The 22,507-nt window shown below is 41.9% G+C and overlaps 1 protein-coding gene across 3 annotated transcripts; it reads right to left on the bottom strand.

The window, feature by feature from the left end:
• Positions 1 to 478: 478 nt before the first annotated feature.
• LOC306828369 (sex comb on midleg-like protein 2) lies at positions 479 to 18,268 on the bottom strand. 3 transcript variants are annotated; one of them, XM_079350802.1, is made up of 15 exons: positions 18,048 to 18,268; positions 15,752 to 15,854; positions 11,755 to 11,829; positions 11,381 to 11,451; positions 10,704 to 10,938; positions 9,471 to 9,559; positions 9,012 to 9,255; positions 6,634 to 6,896; positions 6,451 to 6,544; positions 5,499 to 5,702; positions 5,245 to 5,406; positions 3,879 to 4,007; positions 3,555 to 3,776; positions 3,302 to 3,465; positions 479 to 2,017 (listed from the first exon to the last, which is right to left on the bottom strand). In XM_079350802.1, exons 2-15 carry the CDS (start codon positions 15,771 to 15,773, stop codon positions 1,892 to 1,894), a joined length of 2,100 nt encoding a protein of 699 aa, XP_079206928.1. In that variant the 5' UTR covers positions 15,774 to 15,854; positions 18,048 to 18,268; the 3' UTR covers positions 479 to 1,891. The 3 variants fall into 3 exon arrangements, with proteins under 3 accessions (XP_079206928.1, XP_079206927.1, XP_079206929.1); XM_079350801.1 differs by having other exon boundaries at positions 18,042 to 18,266; XM_079350803.1 differs by having other exon boundaries at positions 3,302 to 3,462; positions 18,042 to 18,265.
• Positions 18,269 to 22,507: the final 4,239 nt, after the last annotated feature.

Below are 22,507 nucleotides of genomic sequence, written 5' to 3'. Positions count from 1 at the left end.
TTTTAAAATCAATGACGGGAGTAACAAGAAAAAGTTCTGTTACGTACATTATAAACAGTCTGCTACAAAAGCTTGTACTAACAAAGACCACATAAACCTGAGAGATGTCGTAGGTAGAGCGAGGCAGAGTCTATCACTGGAAGTGTTCAACTAAAAAAAAACAAAAAAAAACGCACTGCCGTGTTTTGAGTATTAAAAAGCAGAATGAAATCGACGGTGTGAAATATTCACCACCTTCCCCGTCCACCATTAGCTTCACATTTCTAGCTTCATGTATATGATTTCCTTAAAATATTAAAGTTTCTACAAAATGTACATTCTGTCGCTGATATTCATGGTTAAACCCATAAAACTGTACAAATCTGTTTTCATTCCTAACAGTGATCTGAGCGGTCAGACGAGACGACACTGAGGCGGTCGCAGGCAGGCGGGCAGTGAGACGAGTCTGTGTCCACAAACGGTTTTTATTCAACGAGGGTTTGTTTTTTTTCATCCTTGTTGTCGAAGAGGAGAGAGCACTGTCTTCTCCAGAACGGTGTCGCCCATGTATCTGTTTTTAAAACAGCCTGACACCAGGAGACTGGGACAAACCAAGAAGCTGGTCCCGGCCGTGTCTGTCACTGAGTCGTTCAGATTTATCTGAAAATATGTGCACGCAAACTCTGCATGCAAACCTTCTGACCTGCATCAATTTGTAACTTTTTTTGGCATGAGACCAAAATGTCGCCAATACAAAAATATTTCTGCAGGTCAGTTTGCTTCAAGCTTTTGATCTACGCTCCCGTCTTGTGAAACAGATCATAACGGAAGGAGCAGATCATCTGAAGACGACTTTTAGATGATGCGGTAATATTACTTTATATTGGTCCTTGATTGATCATTTGATTGCCTCGCTTATTTGGGACTCACAAATCAAGGGGCAGCATCCTCCAGTTCATGCTCCAACAAACACATGATACAACACATTAGCTGCATAATGATTTTATGCAAACGGTCCACGATACGCAGCCAAAACCACGATGAGCATTTGTTTTCTGTCGTCGCAGACGCTCTTCATCCCAGCGCCGCGCCAGGAGAGAGAGCTTTGTGGACACAGGCTCGACCATGATTAGAGTCATGACAGGAAAACTGAACAGAAAGCCCTTTGAAATGCGTGTTTGCACCGACTTCACGACCTGTTGAAATGGATGAGGGTGTCGCTTGAGAGCGCGATTAAGATCTGCGTGCGGACCGTTGGGAGGCAACGGAGCTTCCACTAAGACACAATAATAATGAGAATACATGCAGAGAAGGATCCTGCAAGGACACTGGTGGAAAACGTGAGCTTCAGTTAGAAACGTTTAGGATTGAGAAAAAGATTCAAGCGAATGAAAACATGTGTCGGACCTCCAGGCGTACGTGAAGAGTGAAAAATGACTAAACAGAGAGAGCGCCTCCAGATTCTCTTGGGGGGGAGAAGATCTGACGGATATGTCCTTTTTTTCTCTCCCCAGTAAACCAACCCTTCCTTAATAAGTGGAAATTGGACAATAGTAAAAAAACAACATTTTATAAGAAGAAACATTCTCCATCTTTGGGGGATCCAAAACCAGGATCAAAAGATTTCATCTCCGTGTAAAAAAAAAAAAAAAAAGCGTGTCCACGTGTGCTATGCAATGTAAACACTGCAGGGATTCTTTCCTTTGGGATTTCAGAGAGTTTTCGTTCACTGATGAGGGGATGAGGTAATGTGTCAGCACTGCACGGCACACTTTCTCTGCTTCTGGAAGTCAGGAGGAAGTCGAAACATCAGTCAGAGTCACATGTGGCCCCCTGCGGCCCCCCATGAGTCCGGCTCTGTCTGGGTTTATTGCTCATGGCTCTGACGGGGACGGGAAGACGCCGGCTGCTCTTACAGCTTTCCCTGTTTCAGTCGATCTATGTGGTGGCAGAGCTTCAGTGCCGGCCCCAGCTTCAGACCCATGTACTTCATGATCATGTCGCTCCGCAGCAGCATCAGAGCTTTTCCATCGATCTCCTGCAGGGACACGACACATTACGGATCAGGGTCATTCAAGTCAAATTCAAACAGCTCAAGTCATAACTTGAGATGTTCGGAGTCGCTGTGTAAACGTACGAGGCCGTCAACAGCTCATTGCCATTGTTTGCACGTTGTTCATCACTGATTGATTGCGTCAGGATTCTGGTCGATCGATCTTTTGGACTCTCAGTTTGTTTACTTTCTGTGTTCTGGGATCAGATTTCTTTGGTTAATGTTTTTTGTTGGGGAGTGATCAATGACACGACTAAAAGATGATTTTAAACTGGCCGTGGGGAAAAAGAACACTGAGGAGTCTGTTCCTGTTTAAAATCTCTCTTTGTACTCGTAATACCCGGTCTGAGTGAAAGATCCGACCGGCTGAGTGGCGTCACGTGTGTGTCGTATTTCGTACGGATGTTTTGGTCTGTGACCTTCCTGGCTGCTTGAAATCACGACCAGACTGAATTAGACAACGTTAGCACTCATCGAACATGAACACACTTGTTATTTAGGAACACAAAGTAAAAAGTGCTTGAATCAGATGCTGAGTTAATAACTACAGTCGGCTGCATCTCTGCAGAGTTTTCTTGAAAGCTGTGTCCAGCAGAAGAAGCGTCCCATGATATCCTGTCTGTTTGTAATTTAACGGTCTCATTAAAACATGTATGTTTATTTTTACACAGTTGATCATTTACATTCTGATCTTTTTCCTGCATGACATGACAAGCTGTCCCAGTCTGACTCTCCAAATTAACAAAAACCACTCAAACTGACTGATGCAGTGGAGAATGGAGGTGGGGAAAGAAGACCCCAATCCCCCCCCCCCCCAACCCCTAACCTCTAATCAGCTGAAGACTAAGATGGCGTGCTGCAGGTTTTAAACAGCGAGGCTGTGAGCAGGCTCTCTGACGTGATGGTGTGAAATGATAGGAATAAAAACAGAACAGGCAATGTTTACTTTTTGTCCGTCTTGGTTGAAATATGATGTCGGCACATCGCAGATGATGAACAAATGCATGTAAACATTGAAGTGTGTGTGTGTGTGTGTGTGTGTGCAGCTGCTTGTTCTGCTATTTAGATTTTTAGGATGTTGTGTTTATTGAAGATGACATCACCTTTATAACAAATCCTTTTAAATATAAATCATTTAAATTAAACTAAGCTCACGCTTTGAATGTGAAGGTGTGTTAGAGGACGCTGAGGGTTCGATTCAGCCATGTTTGATTGATGTTTAATGCATTTAAAGCAGCGTTGGGTAACAACATGGGGCGATTAACTCACGTGTTTTCTGAATAGTTCGGCGTGTGGAGCTAACGCTGTGGGGTCAGCGTCCCTCACAAACTGCATCACCTCCTCGATGGACCAGGACGACGGGTTCTTACTGGGCAGCAGCAGACTCTCCCGCTCAGACCCCAGAGCTTCAGGACCGGTGGTGGAGCTGGCTGCTGACGGCGCCAAAAACACACATTAAACATGTGACCAACTTAGAAAGGTGTATTTCACACACACACACACACACGCGCTGCTACTGCACCTTCTACTCGTCTGAGAGGCGGCGTGGAGCTGAGCTCTCCGGGGTTGGAGGAGAGGCGGCGCATGGCGGTGGCGTTGCCGGCGTGGTAAAGGCTGCTGGTCTGGGAGTGGTACTCGGAGGAGCCGCGGGCTGTTTGTGGTCGGGGGGTCATGGAGTTGGAGGCTGAGTCCATGTAGCGCTGCTCCTTTATGTGACCGTTCTCTTCATGAGGCAAAGTCTCTGCTGCAGAGACAAAAACAAAAAAAGAAAAGCAAAACATAGTAAGAAAAAAAGAGGACAAAGAGTTTATACATATGAAAACCTGATCAGAGGTTCGAGCGGTACCTTCTGAAGGATGAGCTTCGGTACGTAAGTGTTTGGGAGACAGAGGAGCGGCGTACGAAGGAGAGACTCCAGAGAGACTCCGTTTACTTCCTCGAGCGAGAGACGGAGCGTCCATGATCTCTTCTTTCACTGAAACAAACAAGAAACACGTCCAGGAATACCGTCAGTGCACACACACACACACACACACACACACACACTATAGAGGGCGGAGCCTGAACTATTCATCAGCACGCCGGTGATATCAGGCGACATCATCGAGCAACAAGACTGACCGCTCTGCACAGGGTCAGGAGGGGACGTGCACACTTAGTGACCATCTCGTCTACGTCACTCTAAATCTTTTCCACAAGTGTTAAAAGATAAACACATTATTACATGTATATTTCTAAATCTATCAGTTAAGATCAAACACAGATTTAAAGAATCATATCTGCAGATTTATCAATATCAAGATTTTTTTTCTCTCCTCCTACTAAAAATGTGTGAGGCCGTACGAGAGGGACACAGAGAAGTCTTTTCTGTTCATCGTCTCTGCAATCAGAGAAACTAAATCTCACCTCAGATTTCATATTTCTTCACCACAGAGGAAGCCGGAAAAAAGGAAACTTTATAAAATGTCACTTTCTATCACTTCATTTAATTCGTTAATCAAATGAGGTCGGGACCTTTAAACATTCGTCACACTTATTTTCAAACATACATTTGTAAATATATTGATGCACTGTATTCTGTACTTTAATTCAAGTTTTCAGCCGTAATTCTTTTAGACATTCAGAGTCTTTTGTCGTTACATATCTCAGAGAGCTTTATGTGCCTGAAGCTTCTGATGTGAGTTGTTAGAAGTGGAGTCTGAAATGTGATTCTGGCTGCTGCTGAAGTGTCGAACTCTTACCGTGTCTGAACAGCATGCAAGCGTTATACGATGTGTTGCATCGTGCACGCTCGCTGAATCTCTTAAAAAACTGAATTCTCTTCAGTTTCAGTTTGCAAAGAGAGAAAACCGTCGAGTGCTTTTCTACTGAAGGAGGATAAATTGATGTGCGGTGATTTGTACTAACAAGCAGCTGAATCAAATCACAAGACAGGCTCATCAATAAACAGCTCAATAAAGTTTTCCTCTGATGTGTCAAAGCTCAACACTTCAATCAAAGAAGAGAAGAGTGCAGGTGTCACAGAGACCCCTCCCTCCTCGTTTCCTGTCCATTAATGCGAGCAACAGAGAGGAGAATAGAGACAAGGCATCGGGGGTAAAAATGGCGTGCTGCGTCGTGCCACGTCGCTCACAGGAAGTTCGGACACTTCAATAGGAAACAGTAGGATCAGGTTGACTTTGTCGCTGACGCTGGCTCTCTGATGTGTTTACCTGACTTGGTCCTGTCGTACGCCGTGTAGTGGCTGAACGGCTGGCTGCTGAACAGGTTGTCGCACTGCAGGTGACGACACATCGTCTCCAAAAACCGCAGCACAAAGGACGCACTGGAGGCTGCTGGGAGTTTGACCACGCAGACTCCCCCGTCTGTTCTCACTGGGGAAAAGAGTTAAAACATGTTTTAGCCGTCGTTATTAAAAGCTACTGAGAAAACGGTTTGAGATGAAGGCTGGTTCGAGTGCGTGTACCTCTAACCACCTCTCCTCCTCCTGAATGCGTCTGCAGAGCGCTGAGCAGGACTTTAGGCTGGTACGCACAGTCTATACACGACTGCACCACCTTCTGCAGCACGGCATTCACCGGACCCGGGCCGAAGTGGTCAGGCAGACGCTGCATCTGCTTCCTGTCCAGGTGGGAACCGCAGTTTCCGTGCTTGTTCACGTACACACACACTGGAACAACACACACACACGCACAAGAAACAGAGTGAAACACGAGAGCATCGAACGACTGCTTGAATCCTCAAAAACTGTGAAACACGGGTCTGAATGAGTGAAAGAACTTTCTCAGCTGCTGTAAAGGCTGCAATCTGATTCTTTAATGCGAAGCAGCACCACTTATGCTCTTTGTTTAGATTACTCATTTATAGTCTAGCCTAATTATTTAAAGAAACTGTGTTTGATAAAAACTAAAAGTTTCTCTTAAAAATCAGACACAGACGTAAAGCTTGCAGAGGAAAAACAGAAACTTTACCCCGCGAAAAAAAAAAAAAAAAAAAAGACTTTCAATGTTGACCACGGCTCCACTTGGTTTGTTTGTTTTTTTTATTTTGCATCAAACTAATGTTGTGTTGGATCCAAATTAAGATTCGGCTCAGAACCCAAACTGTAGGCCAACTTCTGTGTTCTGTTAAACTTGAGTGTTTTTTTGTGGTAAAGGAGCGTGGTGGCTTTAAAGATAGCGACATCGTGGCAACATCTGATTGAGAAAATGTAATCTTACTTCATCTTCATATGTAACAACACTGAGAATAAAAGCATGCACTTTAGCGATTACACTGCGGTCTGTTGAACCTATTGAACACATTTGTTTCGAGACGTCAGAAAACCACAAAAAGATGTGAAAAATCTGTCCCTGGTTTGAAAACACCAGGATCGCCTTTAAAAGCAATGCAAGCAATGCAAACAATGGTGACGTCACCTGTTGAAACCACAGAGTTGTGGCTTGGGGAGCTGTCTTGTGGGACCTGGATGCTGGGCAGCTGTGCTGGGCTCTGGAGGATTTTGGGCTTTCTCTGAAAAACAACGATTTGCAGGTAATCACATGAAGATTGATCTGATGTTTAAAAGTGTACTAGCTTGGGGGGGGGGGGGGTTGGCTCACCTTGCTTCCAGGTTTGGGGCCTCTCTTCTTGTGGGGTCGGGGGAGCAGCTGCGTGTTCTCCGGGACGCTCCCGTTCTGGGCGGCGGCCTCGGCCACAGCTTTGAGCAGAGCGATGGTCTCGCTCTTGGGTCGACGGCCTCTCACGCCCTTCCTGACGGGCAGAGGGGGCAGAGGGTTGGGCAGTCTGTAGGGGGACTGCATGGCCCGCCTGTTAGGCTTGGAGGGGGACGCCGGGAGGATCTGCAGGCTCTTTGGCAGCGTTACTGTAACGACAGCAGAAACCAGGGTGGATATTAAAAAGTGAGCTGCCACACAGGAAGCTCTGATCTGAGAAGCGAAGACTATGGCGTTCTCCTGCTCCATGTGAGAGGCTAAAGTCTGAGACGTCACTCGCTGCAGGTCTTCAAACTTTGACTTTATAATATTTCCTATCAATGAAGCATCCTAAAAATACATTGAAAAGAAGAAAAGGTAAAGTCTACGTGAGGAGAAAAAAGGGTCACTCATTAACTGCTTAAGTGATCAAGTTGAGCCTGACGCAACAAAGCGAGCTTCTTCAAACGCATACAGCGAGAAGACTCGAGTAACTCAGTGAGTAAAGACGACAAACGTTCACAGAAACACAGAAAGCAGCAAACAGCCTCAGCTGACTGACTCAACTCACACATACAGAGGGAGACAATACATGTTCCTCCTCTGTTCAACACTCCCTCAAAGGATGAGTCGGAGGGAGGGAGGGGAGAGAGAGAGAGAGAGAGAGAGAGAGAGAGAGAGAGAGAGAGAGAGAGAGAGAGAGAGAGGGAGAGAAAGAGAGGAAGAGAGAGACAGACGGAGAGAGAGAGAGACAGACAGAGAGAGACAGACGGAGAGAGAGAGAGAGAGAGAGACAGACAGAGAGACAGAGACATGGAGAGAGCGACAGAGAGAGAGGGGGGGGAAGAAAGAGAGCAAGCGACAGAGAGAGAGAGAGACAGACGGAGAGAGAGAGAAAGAGAGAAAGAGAGAGAGAGACAGAGGGAGATCATGTACTGAAGTGGTGTGCGTTAGAGTGTGTGTTTATTAAAGGTCCCTTGGACCTTTAGAGAATGTGTTACATCTCAAACATGATCAGATAAAATACTTTAAAGATAACTGTGATTTCTGTGTGCAGCTTGTTGTAGGATTGTCCTTCCCTTCCTCAGAGACTGGACCGAGGAGCTTTTGTGTAAATACATCGAAAAAAAAAGAAAGAACATAAATCCTCCTCCAACCCGAACAGTCACACACACACACACACACACACACGATAGCCTGCTAACATGATGCTAAGAAGGAAAAAACAGACAATATATTTCATCAATGAAACTTGATCATCTTGCTTTGATACAAACTCTACAATAAGATGTTCCGATTTATTAACTCACGATATGATTCATGATACTGGGTTCACGATACGACTCTCTCACGATGTATTTGACAAATGAAACAGACTCCTTCAGGAGCTGCTAACCCGCCTGTGAGTGTGGTTTGGTCTAATCATGGTCTTTTGGGACGTGATTCTCAACGTGGCATTAAATGCTGCACCATGTTGGTTCTGCTTTTCGTGGAGTTCCTCGTCTTCTTTCACTTTCTGTCTTGGACCCAAAATGCCTCCTCCGATTTAAAAGACGGTGGAATTTGTCTTAGTAAACAAGTACTTACATAAATTAAAACTAATTACCAAAATGTGAAACAGAATTTAAATTTGAATCCTTTGAATCGATTTATCACGATTTTACGATGAATCTTTACATCCCTGATTTCTTCTCGTTTTCATGGTGGGTCATTCAGGTTAACAATGACCCACCCTCTGCTCACCTATATATTCATCTTTATAACGTTTCCATTCAGACCAGTTAAAAGATCCCATGTGGATGAAGAAGCAGATTTCCTTCTTTCTCAAACTGTTTGTTCGTCGCTTGTTAAAGGTCAGGTTGTGTCCACTTTGACACTCTCTTGAAAACTCTTTTTCTTTGTTTGCAAACTCACACGACTAAAAAAAAGTATTATTATTGGTAAATGTTGGCACTACACCTGATTATAGGGGAGGTGCTGGATCAAATTTCAAACTGAAGGCAAATTATCAAAAATGATCTGCACCCTGTATTAAAGGCTCCCAGTAAGGATCTCTTAAATTTCTCTAAATGTATAAGTGTGTGTGTGTGTGTGTGTGTGTGTGTGTGTGTGTGTGTGTGTGTGTGTGTGTGTGTGTGTGTGTGTGATTATGCGTTTTGGATTTTAAAAAGTTCTTTTGAATCTATTTGTTCATGTTTTAATGAGTTCTTATTGTTTTCAGTAAAGCACACTGTATGACATGTGCAGACCTGTGGCGCCCCCTACAGGTGAAGGGTCACACTCACCACTGTTGCCTGGAGGCTGCAGGCTGTGTTTGGTGAGGGAGCACCAGCCCACGGGGAAGATGTCCCTCGAGTCGTATTTGCACCAGTAATCGAAGGCGCCCCGCCACCCGTCGAACATGATGAAGACCTCGTCGCCCTTCACTTCTCCGATGGTGGCCGGACAGATCAGGTACGGGTTCTTCTTGTCCACGGCCTCCAGCTTCATGCCCGGCTTGAAGTGGTTCTGTGTCGGCCTCAGAGGTTCCTGAACGCGAGAGGAGGAATGACTAAACTGTGACATCTTTAACATTCAATAAATTCATGTTAAAAGCAGTACAGACCTTTTTTTTTGTGATCAAATGTTTTTATTTGAACAATGGAGGCAAAACATTGTAAATCAAAGCAAACCATTAAGTCTATTTGCTCCTTTCTCAAATGTAAATTAAAAAATATATAAAAATAAAAAAAGGCAGTACAGACCTTTTTGAAGGCTGTTGCTGGCGCCATCTCTGCTCCATTTAATGTCCTCAACAGGAACATGGGCCATGAAGAGGCATTCATCCGAAATCCTGGAAAGACAAAAAGTGAATCATTTAAAAAAATAAAATAAAAATTCACATGCTGCACAAAAACTTGGAAAGTCATCACAGCAGGGTTTTGCTTGTGTCTGTGTTCAGAGGCGTGAGCCCTCAGGTTCATGTCCACGTCCTCCCCTACTCTCTCGTCCCCACATTTCCTGTCTCTGTCCTTTAAAAACGACTCGTCTTATTAACTGGTCTTACTCTTTTTATACTCATGTAAAGATAAACAACACTTACTGTTTCCACATATATTTATCCACTTTTTATTGTTTTTTTAATTGTTGAATGTTTGTTGTATGCCTGTGAAGGAGGAAGTGATTTAATCCCTATAAATAGGACTCCTCACATCGGGCTTCTGGTTGTCGTTATTTTTAGCGGACGTGTTTGAAGGGGATTTTGTCTGTCTGCAGAGACACAGCGACACATTTAGACTGACGGCTCAAAGCGCCATATTTACATCCCTGTGACCTCACAAAGTGATCTCACCTCTGTTACCACCACTGGAGGCGGTGACAGAGGCGTTGTGAATTCACACACTGGGACGCCAGAATGACGTCGTTTTAGATAGGAATGTACAAAGACGTTATAAACAGGAGATTAATCATGAAGTCACACGCTGAGAGCAGCCTCCAACTTTGTCCAAAAATCATCCAAAAAAAAATCATTATCACAAGACATTAGTCATAAAACTGCGACTCCGTTATCACAACTCAACATCAGAACCAAGATTAGCTTTTATTGCCAAATAAGTTCTACACGATAGATTTGTGTTTTCTTAAATAACTAGAAACAGAGGAGAATAATTTTGAAAAAGGAACCAAGATTACGAACAAGAAGGATTTATGAATGAATTAAACTTTTTGAAAATATGTACAAAGGTGTATCTTCATGGGGTAATAAAAGCCGTACAGACGGCTGTACTGTAAACGACACCAGGTGCACGTCTCGGCCCACATCTGTCAGGAGTTAGAAGTGCGTCTGCTGGGTAAGACTGGAAGGCTTCAGGGTTCAGTTGTGATTCAACAGGTTGACATTACATTTAATAATGGCCATGATTGATCGTTTGTTCTGTTTAGTGAAGATGAGAATAAAGAAACTGTGCGTGCTCCCCCCCCATCCCGGACTTTCTTACCCAGCGGCGGCTGCAGCATGTCTCCGTTCTTCTCACATGTGCCGATCGGTTGGATGTCGGACGAATCCACCAGCCTCCAGAAGTCGTTGCTGTTGTCACTTCCGTCCAGACGGAGACGCAGACGCACTCCAGTTAAACCCATCACCGTGGCGATGCAGACTGAGGTGGAGTTTCGCGGGTCGTGAGCCTCGAGCTTCATTCCAACCTTGAAGTCGTTGGAGGGAGGAACTCTGGCCTGCAGATGTCAGGAAGAAGGCAGAAATGCAGATCATCACTCAAACACTACAGAGCTCCAGACTGTTTGCATGAAGAAAATCTCACCATTAGTTTTACATCAACTCACAAAATAAAGCTCATACAAAGTTATTTTTTTAAATAAGAACTGTGGATGGATATGATTTATTCAAATTTGAGTGCTATAAACAGAATCTTGTTTTTCCATTTAACGTACAGTAGCTACTACCAGCTCATGCTTTGAGGCACAACTTTAACTGAGATGTTCACTTAGTGATTCTTTGGGCTTAAAAAGTGCATGTGTGCAGATTTAACAAAGAAATAAAAACAGCGTTGTGCGAGGCTATACTTCTGCTCCTTCTTACTAAAAAAATGAGTTTAAATTCACATTTGATGCGTCTGTCTTCAGTAAATATGAAACATGTCGTAAATCCAGGACGTACCTGTCGAAAACAGCTGGGTGGAGCCGGCATAGCGGACGTTTCTTTCAGATATTCTTCCCAGCTGAAAGCCTCTAAAGAAGAATCAGAAAAACATTTCAAAAGTGCATCAGATATGATCATGCCTGAGCTAAATATGTCAAATATGTCTCCGGCTAAGAATAAGCTGAAGCTTAAAGGCTGGACAAGAGACAGACGATTTCTCATGTTTGAACTTCTCTCAAGGTCTGTGAGCTTGTAGTAACACGTGCAGAATGCCTTCCCCGATGTTTCTCCATGAATGACCTCGAGGCTAAACGATCATCTTCCTGTGATAAACCGAGGTTCACAGCAGCTCATAACAAACGGCATCACGACGTCCGTCATTAAACGCTCACCTTTTGTTGCAGCGGGAGTCGAACCCGCGGGTGGAACCGTCCTTCCCAGTTTGTCCTTTTTGCCATCTTTCTGATCTGTTGTGAATGATTGGAAGAAGATGTGTTAGAAAGGCCACGCATGTTCCCAACCATCCCAAACACCAGGAAGGACAAACCCCATCAAAACTATGTACCCAGCTTTAGAGTGAATAGTTTCATTTGTTTTGTTCTATTGTTGTATTTTAGAGTCTCCTCATATCTTGATATGGACTTTTATGTGATTTTATGAAGGTTGTTCATTTGTCGGCTTGAGAGATGTCTTCCAGCTCCACAGTCCCCGCGCTCGCCGTCCTCGCTGGCGTGGAGCAAATCACCATAACTTGCATCCTCTGTGTCGGGTTCCCGGGACAGCTACCGCATCGATCCTGCCGGCTCCGGCCAGGATTGGCCTGGTGAATGCTAGATCGCTAGCGAACAAGACTTTTATCTTAAAAGATTTCTTCACATCCCGAAGATTGGATTTTCTCTGTGTGACTGAGACGTGGCTGAGTGTTGGTGAGTCCAGCTCTTTCACGGAGCTTGTGCCGGATGATTGCTGTTATTTTAACTCCCCGCGGACTTCGGGTCGTGGAGGAGGAATAGCGACTGTCTATAGGAGTGATTATAAATGTAAGCAGATATTGCTGTCATCCTCTTCCTCCAGCTTTGAATTGAGTGTATTTGAGCTGGGTCGCTCTCATACAATGCTGTGTGCCGTGGTGTATCGGCCTCCCAAGTACAATAAGGATTTTTTAAATGACTTTTCTGACTTCTTGGCTGAAATCATGCCAAAATATGACCGTGTTCTTATTGTTGGGGATTTTAACGTGCATGTGTGTTGTCCCGAGAAGCCAATGGCGAAGGATTTCTTAAACCTCATTGACTCTTTTAATCTTGTGCAGTCTGTGTCTGGTCCCACGCAAGAGCACGGACACACTCTTGATCTTGTCTTATCTCATGGTCTGCCTGTTTTTAACTTTGAGATTTGTGATGCAGTATTTTCTGATCATATGCCTGTATTATTTGAGGCTGCTATTGCCTGCAACACGGTCAAAACTCCCGCTGCTCCTCGGCGCTGTCGTATTATTAACCCTTCCACTGCTCTTCACTTTTCTGCTGCATTTAATCAGAACTGTGTCATGCCAGAGTCTCTGTGTAATACGGAAGAGCTTAGCTCTTGGTTTCACTCCACCTGCCAAACTGTTTTAGACACTGTGGCCCCGTTAAAAACCAGGCAGCCCAGAATTAAATCTGAGCCCTGGCTGAACGACACCACTCATGCTGTCAGACGTGAGTGCCGTAGAGCAGAGCGCAAATGGAAAAAAGACAAACTGCAGGTGTCTTTTCAAATATTAAAAGACTGCTTGTGTCGCTATCAGAAAACTGTAAAAGATGTAAAAAGAAAACATTTCTCAGATATTATTCTGTCAAACTGTCACAAGCCTCGTGTTTTGTTTAGCACTATTGACAGGATTCTTAATGCCCCACAGACTGTTGGCATGGAAGCCTCTCCTGCTGTCTGTGAAAACTTTCTTCACTTTTTTATTGATAAAGTCGCTTGTGCTAGGGCTCAAATCTCAGTCCCTGCTTATGACCCTTCAATCTCCATCCCTTGCTCTGCTGTCTTTGACCAGTTTGAGCCTGTGACTTTGACTTCCTTACAGGAAATTGTTGGTCAGTTGAAACCCTCAGGTTCCCCAAATGATCCTCTTCCTCCTCGGCTACTTAAAGAAGTTTTCCCCACTGTAGGGCCATCTGTTACTGCAGTCATTAATAGCAGCCTGTCCTCAGGTGTTGTCCCTGAACTGTTTAAACATGCAGTAGTACAACCTCTGATTAAAAAACCTGGTCTGGATCCTGCAGTTCTTGTTAACTTTAGGCCGATCTCCAAACTGCCTTTTCTTTCTAAAACCCTAGAAAAGGTAGTTCACGTTCAATTGATGGCATTTCTGGAGGAGCAAAATAATATTTTAGAGGTTTTCCAATCCGGTTTTAAACCCCTGCACAGCACTGAATCAGCTCTTATCAGAGTTTTTAATGATGTCTTTTTAGCTACAGACTCCGGTGACTGTGTTATCCTTGTTCTTTTAGACTTGACTGCTGCTTTTGACACTGTGGATCATGAGATCCTGATCTCTCGTTTGGAGAATTGGGTGGGCATCAGGGGCACAGCACTGGATTGGTTCAGGTCATACCTGTCTCATCGAACCTTCTGTGTTAGCCTTGGTGACTCTTCTTCCTCCTCTGCTCCTCTCACATGTGGAGTCCCACAGGGCTCAGTTCTTGGCCCTCTCCTTTTCTCTCTCTATCTGCTCCCACTCGGTTCTATACTCAGGAAACATGGCATTTCTTTCCATTGTTACGCAGATGACAGTCAGATTTATGTTCCACTTAAAAAGAACAGTGAATACTCTCTTCGAGTATTATTCGAGTGTCTTGAGGACATAAAAGCCTGGATGGCTCTTAATTTTTTAAATTTTAATGACAATAAAACCGAAGTAATGGTTTTTGGTGGTACCTCTGGGGCCCCTCATGTGGATCTGGGTTCCTTGGCCCAGTATTCCAAGCAGTCCATCACAAACTTAGGGGTTAAAATGGACCCTGAGCTAAAGCTTGACAATCAGATCAAGGCTGTTGTCAAGTCAAGCTTCTTTCACTTAAGGCAGCTGGCCAAAATAAAGCCCATTCTTCCGAGGCAGCACTTCGAGACAGTAATCCACGCCTTTGTGACCACTCGGCTGGATTACTGTAATGCTTTGTATGTGGGGGTTAGTGGGTCCTCCATCGCCCGTCTCCAGATGGTACAAAATGCGGCTGCACGTCTTTTAACTGGCACTCGTAAATATGACCACATTACCCCCATTTTAGCCTCCCTCCACTGGTTGCCTGTGCATTATAGGATCCATTTTAAAATTCTTTTATTTGCTTTTAAATCCCTAAATGGTCTTGCCCCGCCATACCTCTCTGAGCTTCTACACTCGTACACACCGTCCCGCACCCTCAGGTCAGCTGATCAGCTGCTCCTGAGGGTGCCCAAAACTAAACGGAAGCTCAGAGGGGACCGTGCGTTTTCTGTTGCGGCTCCTAAACTTTGGAACGACCTTCCTCTCCCCCTTAAACAGGCCTCTTCTCTGTCTGTTTTTAAATCGTGTCTTAAAACCCATCTCTTCTCCCTGGCCTTTGTCACCGAGTAAGATGATTTTATTTATTTTATGTATTTTACTTATTTTATAGCATTTTTATATCTTTTAAATTATTGTGTACTGTGTATTATGCCTTTTTTAACTTTTGTTTTATTGTACAGCACTTTGGTCAGCTGTGGTTGTTTTAAAGTGCTTAATTAAATAAAGTTGGATTGGATTGGATTGTTCAACCAAAGGCCACATCAGCTTCATCATGCTCTGTACTGAAACTTTGAGTGAAAAATAAGAGGAAGAAGAATTACCTTCGAAGAAGTTCATATCATACATGTGTGCATATCTGAATATGAGTCAGAAAATAACAGTCTGCATTGAATAAATGCCAAGAGAAGCCATGAGTGTGATTATGACACAAAAGTTCAATCTGATGAAAAACTGTGAGCAGACTGCTGCTGGTACTGCTGGAGCCTGATAAGAGCCTTGAACACACTTTACTCTACTTTTGGTTTCTCTTTAATAAGCTGCAGAGTTTTTGGGTCATGAGAGTAAAAACTTTTGAAAACGACTTGTGATGTAGAAATCGTGAAAAAACACGGACAGGACGTGAAAAACAGAGTATCTGAGAAACAAAGACGCAGACAGCCACATTTATATCGTGTCGTACTTTTGTACAGCTCATGCTTCCAAATCAGAACAAATAAAAAAACACCCTGGTCTTTGTTTAAAGTAAAAGTCGCGCCTCGTGTCTCCACTACAGATACGCGTCCGTGTAAATGTGATGGACACACTAAATGTTCAAACTTTAATCCATGAAGAAATGCTGGAATGCTGCTCCTTACCTTTCAGCGGAGTCTTTCCCATCGTGCCTGATGACCAGTGGTGACACTTCTAAGATGGCGCCCACTGGTGACCAAGTATCCTCGGCGTCCGTGTTGCTTCTTTCTAGAAATGCAAAAAAAAAAGAAGGTGAAAACGTTTAATTTGAAACTTCAACGACATTTCACAATGGGACACTTTCACTCAAACTATCCAAATAATGACGAGGAGACATTTCATTTATATCAACACGTGGAAATCAACATTTGAAGGCCAGAGCTTCTCTGCCGCCATTTTTAATAAGTTTCCTTAAATTGACTTTGCTCTAACCTGCAGCTCCAGCTACAACTTGGATATTACACAATCAGAATCTCTCGGTATAAGTGAGCGTCACTCCTCGATGGTCGCTGTACTGGAGATAAAGCTTGATTGATATTACAGTAGGACCCTTACATTGAGTCTTTCTACAGCCACACGTTTATTCATGTTACACAGAAAAGCTTCAGATTCATGTGTGCAAGTGTTTGGCTTTACTAAACAAGTTTTCTGTTCATCTTATATACATATATATATATATATTATGTACATATATCTGATGATGATGTGGACAACAAACGTCTTTAGTTGGTTTTTTTTGTTGTTTTTTTAAAAGTGCATAATCTTGATTTAGTCTGGAAGCAAAAATGAGCAAAAGAAGCTTCAGGAGAAATGAAGTGAAATACACGCCAGCCATCTTTTTACGTGTTATTGTGAAAACATCCTCTTTTATGTACAGTACAGGAGGCTTAACATGGACGGTTTCGAGGTTTAACGCTGAAATGACAATGCTTTGGTGTATTAGCGGGACCGCTCATGTTGTGACACTGTGTCTTCCTCCTGCACGTATTAACGTCACTGAAATGACAATATCTCAACCAAAAGCTCCTTGAGGTTCACACTTGTGTAAAAAGGCACTAGAGTTAAGTCACACTGTCTGACATCGTTGGATGTAAATACAAAGAACTAGCACTTAGTGTATTTACAGTAAAGACACACAAGCTCATTCATTAACGACTGATGTTACTCCTCCTTCTGGTTTAAAAATCCTCCTGTTCAGGCATCATAATACGCGTCATGAATTTAAAAGAGATGCTTTTCTGAGTTAAAAACCAGTAACAGTGTCGCTTTCTTTTACAGTCATTTTCATATTTTTATTTCTCTAGGCTTTCACTTATATATGTTTTTTTATCCCCACAAGTGGTGTTTGTTTTGTTGCTGAGGGTGAATTGATCCCCTTCATGCGTAGTCATGCAAAAGTCAATAAAAGCAGTTGAAATAAAAACCAGTAACAGATATAAAAGGGAAATAATTCGAAGGGACCCCTGTGGCCCAGCCTTGTTGATTTTATGTCTAACTTCAAATCCACATTAAAACAAAGCTGTGACAAAACCAAAGTTTTATTATTAACACTTAATTACCTCTTCTTCTTTTTAAAGTGTATCCGCCAATATATTTGTAATATTTACTTCACTATATAACTTTTGCTGTATTTGTGTCCGTCACTTGATATTGAATAAAAACATCCTTTTTTTGGATTAACTAATTATACTGTACCCTTTTTTTCCCATTTTGTCTAAGTTGTTTGTTTGTTTGTTTTAAGTGCATGACATAAATCAAATTTGGTTTAAATCAAATTAAATAAATTTAAGTGCATGAAATAAAAAAAATATCACGTTTTGAATAGTTTTGGGGGGAAATTTTTGCTATTTTTGAAAACTGTTATAATAGATTGATCACAGCTGCTTTACTCACAATAACAATACACTGATGAATCAATTAGTCAGTTTTCTCAGTAAAACTTAATAGAAACGTAAGGAGACAGTTATAATCCCACTTTGTGTTATTGCCCTCCTTTAGCCTCCCATCAACGTTAACTGGTCGCTGACTTGTTATGTCATCTCCCATTAGCCTTATTATGGTAACTTAGCTGCTATCGGCTCGCTAAATGCCCAAAATAGGTGTAACAGTTGTTTACTTTCTGGTAGTTTCTCTTTCAATTATCGTGTCTTTGCCCCCCGTTTGGTTTCCAATGTGCAACATGAACGCTATGGGCTGCCAGGCATTAGTCTGGCCCCAATGTTGACAACTGGGACTCTTCCATTTGCTAGCTACAATTGCTGGCTAATAACTGGGATGGCTAACCTTAGCGTTAACCCCTCTCTGAGAGCAGTTTCTGCCATAATGTTAAGAAAAAAAACATCATAATAAGGGTCAGGCAGCTTCCTCTGACATTCTCCTGAAACTCTGTGATATTAAGTGAAAAGAAAAACTTACAAGTACCGTCTTTTTCCGAGTGAAAATCCACACACTTTCCTCTAATCGCCAGCTGCCATTTTTTTCACCAATGTAGTGTATGCTTGCTTACACGCATGTAATTTATGCCGAAGGTGGTATCGTGAGAAGAGGACACAAAAACGAAACGACGAGACGAAACTGGGTTTGGGGTAATAAGCCAATTAAAACGCGTGGTATTTACACTTTCAGCCAATCGTGAAAATGTTTACTAAATTTGTCCAATAAGCGCCCAGAGTTCTTTAGCTTGAGATTTTGGCTTCTAAATGTAGTCACGGGTTAGTCATCTTCTTTTTTTAACCCATCTTTGCTTGGTTTTTTCTCATGCGTCCCCTGCTGAGGTTCAAAAATGATCCAAATGAATGTCAGTAAAAAAACAAAAAACGTGTATTGTTTTTTTGCTAATGGATTTAAAGAAATAAAGAATATGCATGTTGAATATTATGGGGAAAAATAAACAATCAAAAAAACAAACATGAACATCGATTTTTCAGTATACGCTTTGTCATTTCGGATAAAAACAACTCAAGCGCTATTTAGAGTTGGTTTATATTAGGGAGGGGAAACGACACTGATTTAAACCAGTCAACACATCATTAACAAGTAATTTCTCCGTTTTAAAGTTATTTCAAAGTGAAAAGAAAATGCATAACCAATAATAAAAGGGCTCACAATTTAAACAAAAACCCCTCGTAAAACTATAATGTGCCAGCAATATCTTCATCAAATATATTATGACATAGTTAAGGCTACAATAACGACTGGATACAAAAACTGTACATTTTTTAAAATACATTTAAAAGTGTATCAGAAACATTTTAATTTCTGATAGAAACTGATAAACGTATGCAACAAAATCAGAAAGAATGTGGACAAATTAGAGACCAAGACAAATACCACTCTGAATAAAGAGTTGATCATAATGAAAGTTGGGGACTTTACTTGTGGCGGGGCTGAGAGTTCTAGCTGTTAGTTAAAACAGGAATTACGTCCTAGTCACATCATGCACATTATGTTTTCCCCCTCCCACAAATTTCCTGTTAAGTATATCAGTATTAGCATGGCATACGAGATGTGTCTAAAATATACCCAGTACTATAGTAAATAAATTCATTAATTCATTAATGCATAATAGGTGCCTGTAATCAGAAGGATAGTTTCTGTTCCATTATAGACACATACAGTATCTGCCACATGTTTGTATTGGCCTTTAATTGATCTAATCAAGAATGAAGTCGGCCATTTAACCACAGTGTGTAAAAAATTAAAAAGACTTAATTTCTGCATGCCTACACATGCATGTGCATTAGTTTTATTTCTTCCACAGGGCGTATTTGTTCATACATTTCACTTTTTATACAAAATAATTATTTAGAGTTATTACATTCTCAGAAGAAGCAGATAAGGCTTTAATGTTCAGTATTATTACAGAGGTTTATACTATGATATCTTCAATACAAGTTTGAAAAGTACAACAATGATTGTTTTCTTTTCTTATCTTTTCCTGTTGATTTTGTTGTTTTACTCAACATTTTCTCTGCTATAGGATCACTTCTATGCTCAATGAAAAGAGCACACAGAACTGTGTGTGTGTGTGTGTGTGTGTGTGTGTGTGTGTGTGTGTGTGTTTGTCTGTCTCTGAGTCTGTGTGTGTGTGTGTGTGTGTTTGTCTGTCTCTGAGTCTGTGTGTGTGTGTGTGTGTGTTTGTCTGTCTCTGAGTTTGTGTGTGGGTGTGGGTGTTTGTCTGAGTCTGTGTATGTGTGTGTGTGTGTGTGTGTGTGTGTGTGTTTGTCTCTGAGTCTGTGTGTGGGTGTTTGTCTGAGTCTGTGTGTGTGTGTGTGTGTGTTTGTCTGTCTCTGAGTCTGTGTGTGGGTGTTTGTCTGAGTCTGTGTATGTGTGTGTGTGTGTGTGTGTGTGTGTCTGTGTGTTTGTCTCTGAGTCTGAGTCTGTGTGTGTGTGTGTGTGTGTGTGTGTGTGTGTGTGTTTGTCTGTCTCTGAGTCTGTGTGTGTGTGTGTGTGTGTGTGGTTTTGGGGGGGGGGGCTTTCATCAGCTGTCTCAGGTGGTTGTGAGGGGCTTTGCTTCATTCAGCTTTTGTGCAGCAGCCTTGTCTCTGTTTTCACAGCTGGACTCATACAATGTGAGACTGTTTGTGAACTGAAGAAAAGCTGTGAGTCATTAGTCACATTACAGAAAGGTTGCAGTTATAATTGAAAACACAATAAGATGCTTTATATCTTATTATAGCTTTTAACATGTGTTTTGGGTTGTAAATCCAGCATGCTGTGCTCCGATGTACAAAATGTATTTCTATTTTGCACTTTGATGTTATTTTCAGATACTTTTGAAATGTTTTTGTGTCTTTCACAATCTGCAGCATATAACACACACACACACACACACACACACACACACACACACACAATGTTGTGAAAACTGTTGTTTGTTTTTTTGGAAGCATGAGGATAACTTTTTCTTTGTATCCAATAAAAAGGCTCACACAAAATATTTTCGCCATGTTGACCAGAAAATGGAATATACAATGTAACGTTTTTTCTACATTTTGCAAGAATTTGTTTGAAATACCGTTGAAAACATTATGGTTGTTGTTTTTTTGCAGGAGAGCCGTATGGTCAAATGTAATTCAACTCAATTTAAATTGAGGGAATTCAAAGGCACACAGATCAGTAAATGAACGACGGTGCAGGTAAAATCTAACCAAGTGTCAACAAAAGAATAAGTGTCAAAAAGTAAGTAAAAATCAACATGAACGACTGAGACATAAAAGCTATTAAATAACAAATATATTGAAAATTAGACCACAGGTTTATATTTTTTCTTTAAAAACAACTTTTGGCTTCATCCTGCGCTGCTCCGACCTTTTCATCCTACTATCGTTCTTTTTCTTTCACTTATTATATTCTGAAGCCAACTGTATGACCTGCATTAAAAATCAATAGAACTTTGTTTGAGCTGTAATGATGATTCCTACTGTTCATGTTAGTGATTTTTATTGTGTCATTATGAAAACATTTTACAAAGGTAACATATCATGACGATGAGTACGTTTTTGTTACAATACCTGCAGCAGAAACAGCAGTCTACATTCACTTCTGTAAGAAGATTTAAAGGTGCCGTACTCGGAGGTCCTTATCAGTGGAAATAAAGCCAAGCTTGTTTTCGGAGTTCGTGGTGGACAGAGTTGTGATGTTTGTGGTTTGTTGGTTTAAAGGAGCATGGCGCCAAAGAACTCGAAGGAGCCTAAAGTCTGTGGTTTGCAGAGGCGGAGCTGCACTCTCTGGTGGTGGTGGTGGGTGTTAGAGGATGATGCTTTTAAACTACACGTCATATTTACTGGCACTTCCAACTCACTCTGTGACACACTGGTCAAACTCAGGAGAGCTTTTTAAAGCAGGAACCACAAAGCACTACAGGAAGTCGTTCTGCCCATGTGGTCATTACACTCCTCCGTCTGAGTGACAGACTCTTTGACTCAACATTTCACCCCTATGAGCAGCAACAACAGAAATGGTGCTGTGCATAACACACTTAAATTTGCATAATATTACTGTATTATACTGTATGTTGTCATCATTAACACTACATTGTACACCCCCCTTAAAATGTTATGGTGTAAAATGATTATTTCTTATGATCTGCATTCTTATCTTATAGCTCTGCAGATTGTTCTTCTACCATTGTAAAGAGACTTGAGCTTGTATAGTGCTTTTCAAGTGTTCTGACTCTCAAATAGCTTTTACACCACAGGACACTCCTATCCATTCACACCCATTCACACCCTGATGGCAGACGCTGCTATGTAAAAGGGCCATTAGAAGTTACTAATCACATATCCACATCAATACGCCGCCAACCAAACAGCAGGAGCAACCTTGGGTTAAGTGTCTTGCCCACATCAGACATGTTGTTGTAGTAGCTGGGGAATTGTATGACAGGATAGTTGCGTGAAAAAAATATACAGTGGGTCATAATATGATTAAATACTTGGACAATATACAAAAACAGGGAAATAGCACTACGCAAATATTACAGATCTGACTGATTGATCAGGAATGAGCAAGAAAAAAATCATTATTTTTTAATATCTATGATATGTATTCTTACTTTGTTTTGACTGGATGGATAATTCTGCCTGGATGAAGACGTGCAGACTTTGTTAAAGATCCAGTTCTGCACTGTCAATTAGTTCTAAAATAAAACTAAAGAAATGAATGAATAATCAAACTAACCCATAGAACTATTTGCATGCTTAAGGTAGCACTGTAACTTCTTCTTTTTTTTTAACTCCAACTTTATTGAAAATTTCAACATAAAACAAACTCTTAAAAGGATGAGCAACAATAGCTAAATATACAGAACAAGAACATTCAAGCACTGTAACTTTATCTTGGTTGATTCAGTGTGAGGTTCATCCTGTAGGTGGCAGCAT

Source organism: Symphodus melops (genome assembly GCF_947650265.1).
Source record: "Symphodus melops genome assembly, chromosome: 8".
Taxonomy (NCBI): domain Eukaryota; kingdom Metazoa; phylum Chordata; class Actinopteri; order Labriformes; family Labridae; genus Symphodus; species Symphodus melops.
This window is presented reverse-complemented; position numbering and strand designations above follow the sequence as displayed.

What these genes read in the sequence shown, in the direction of transcription:
- LOC306828369 (XM_079350802.1), bottom strand. Translation starts at nt 15,773, where the DNA reads ATGGGAAAGACTCCGCTGAAAG. An exon ending in GCCCCAAACCTGGAAGCAAG is followed by an intron (nt 6,545 to 6,633) that starts GTGAGCCAACCC and finishes GTTGTTTTTCAG; the next exon opens with AGAAAGCCCAAAATCCTCCA. An exon ending in AGGAGGAGAGGTGGTTAGAG is followed by an intron (nt 5,407 to 5,498) that starts GTACACGCACTC and finishes TCTTTTCCCCAG; the next exon opens with TGAGAACAGACGGGGGAGTC.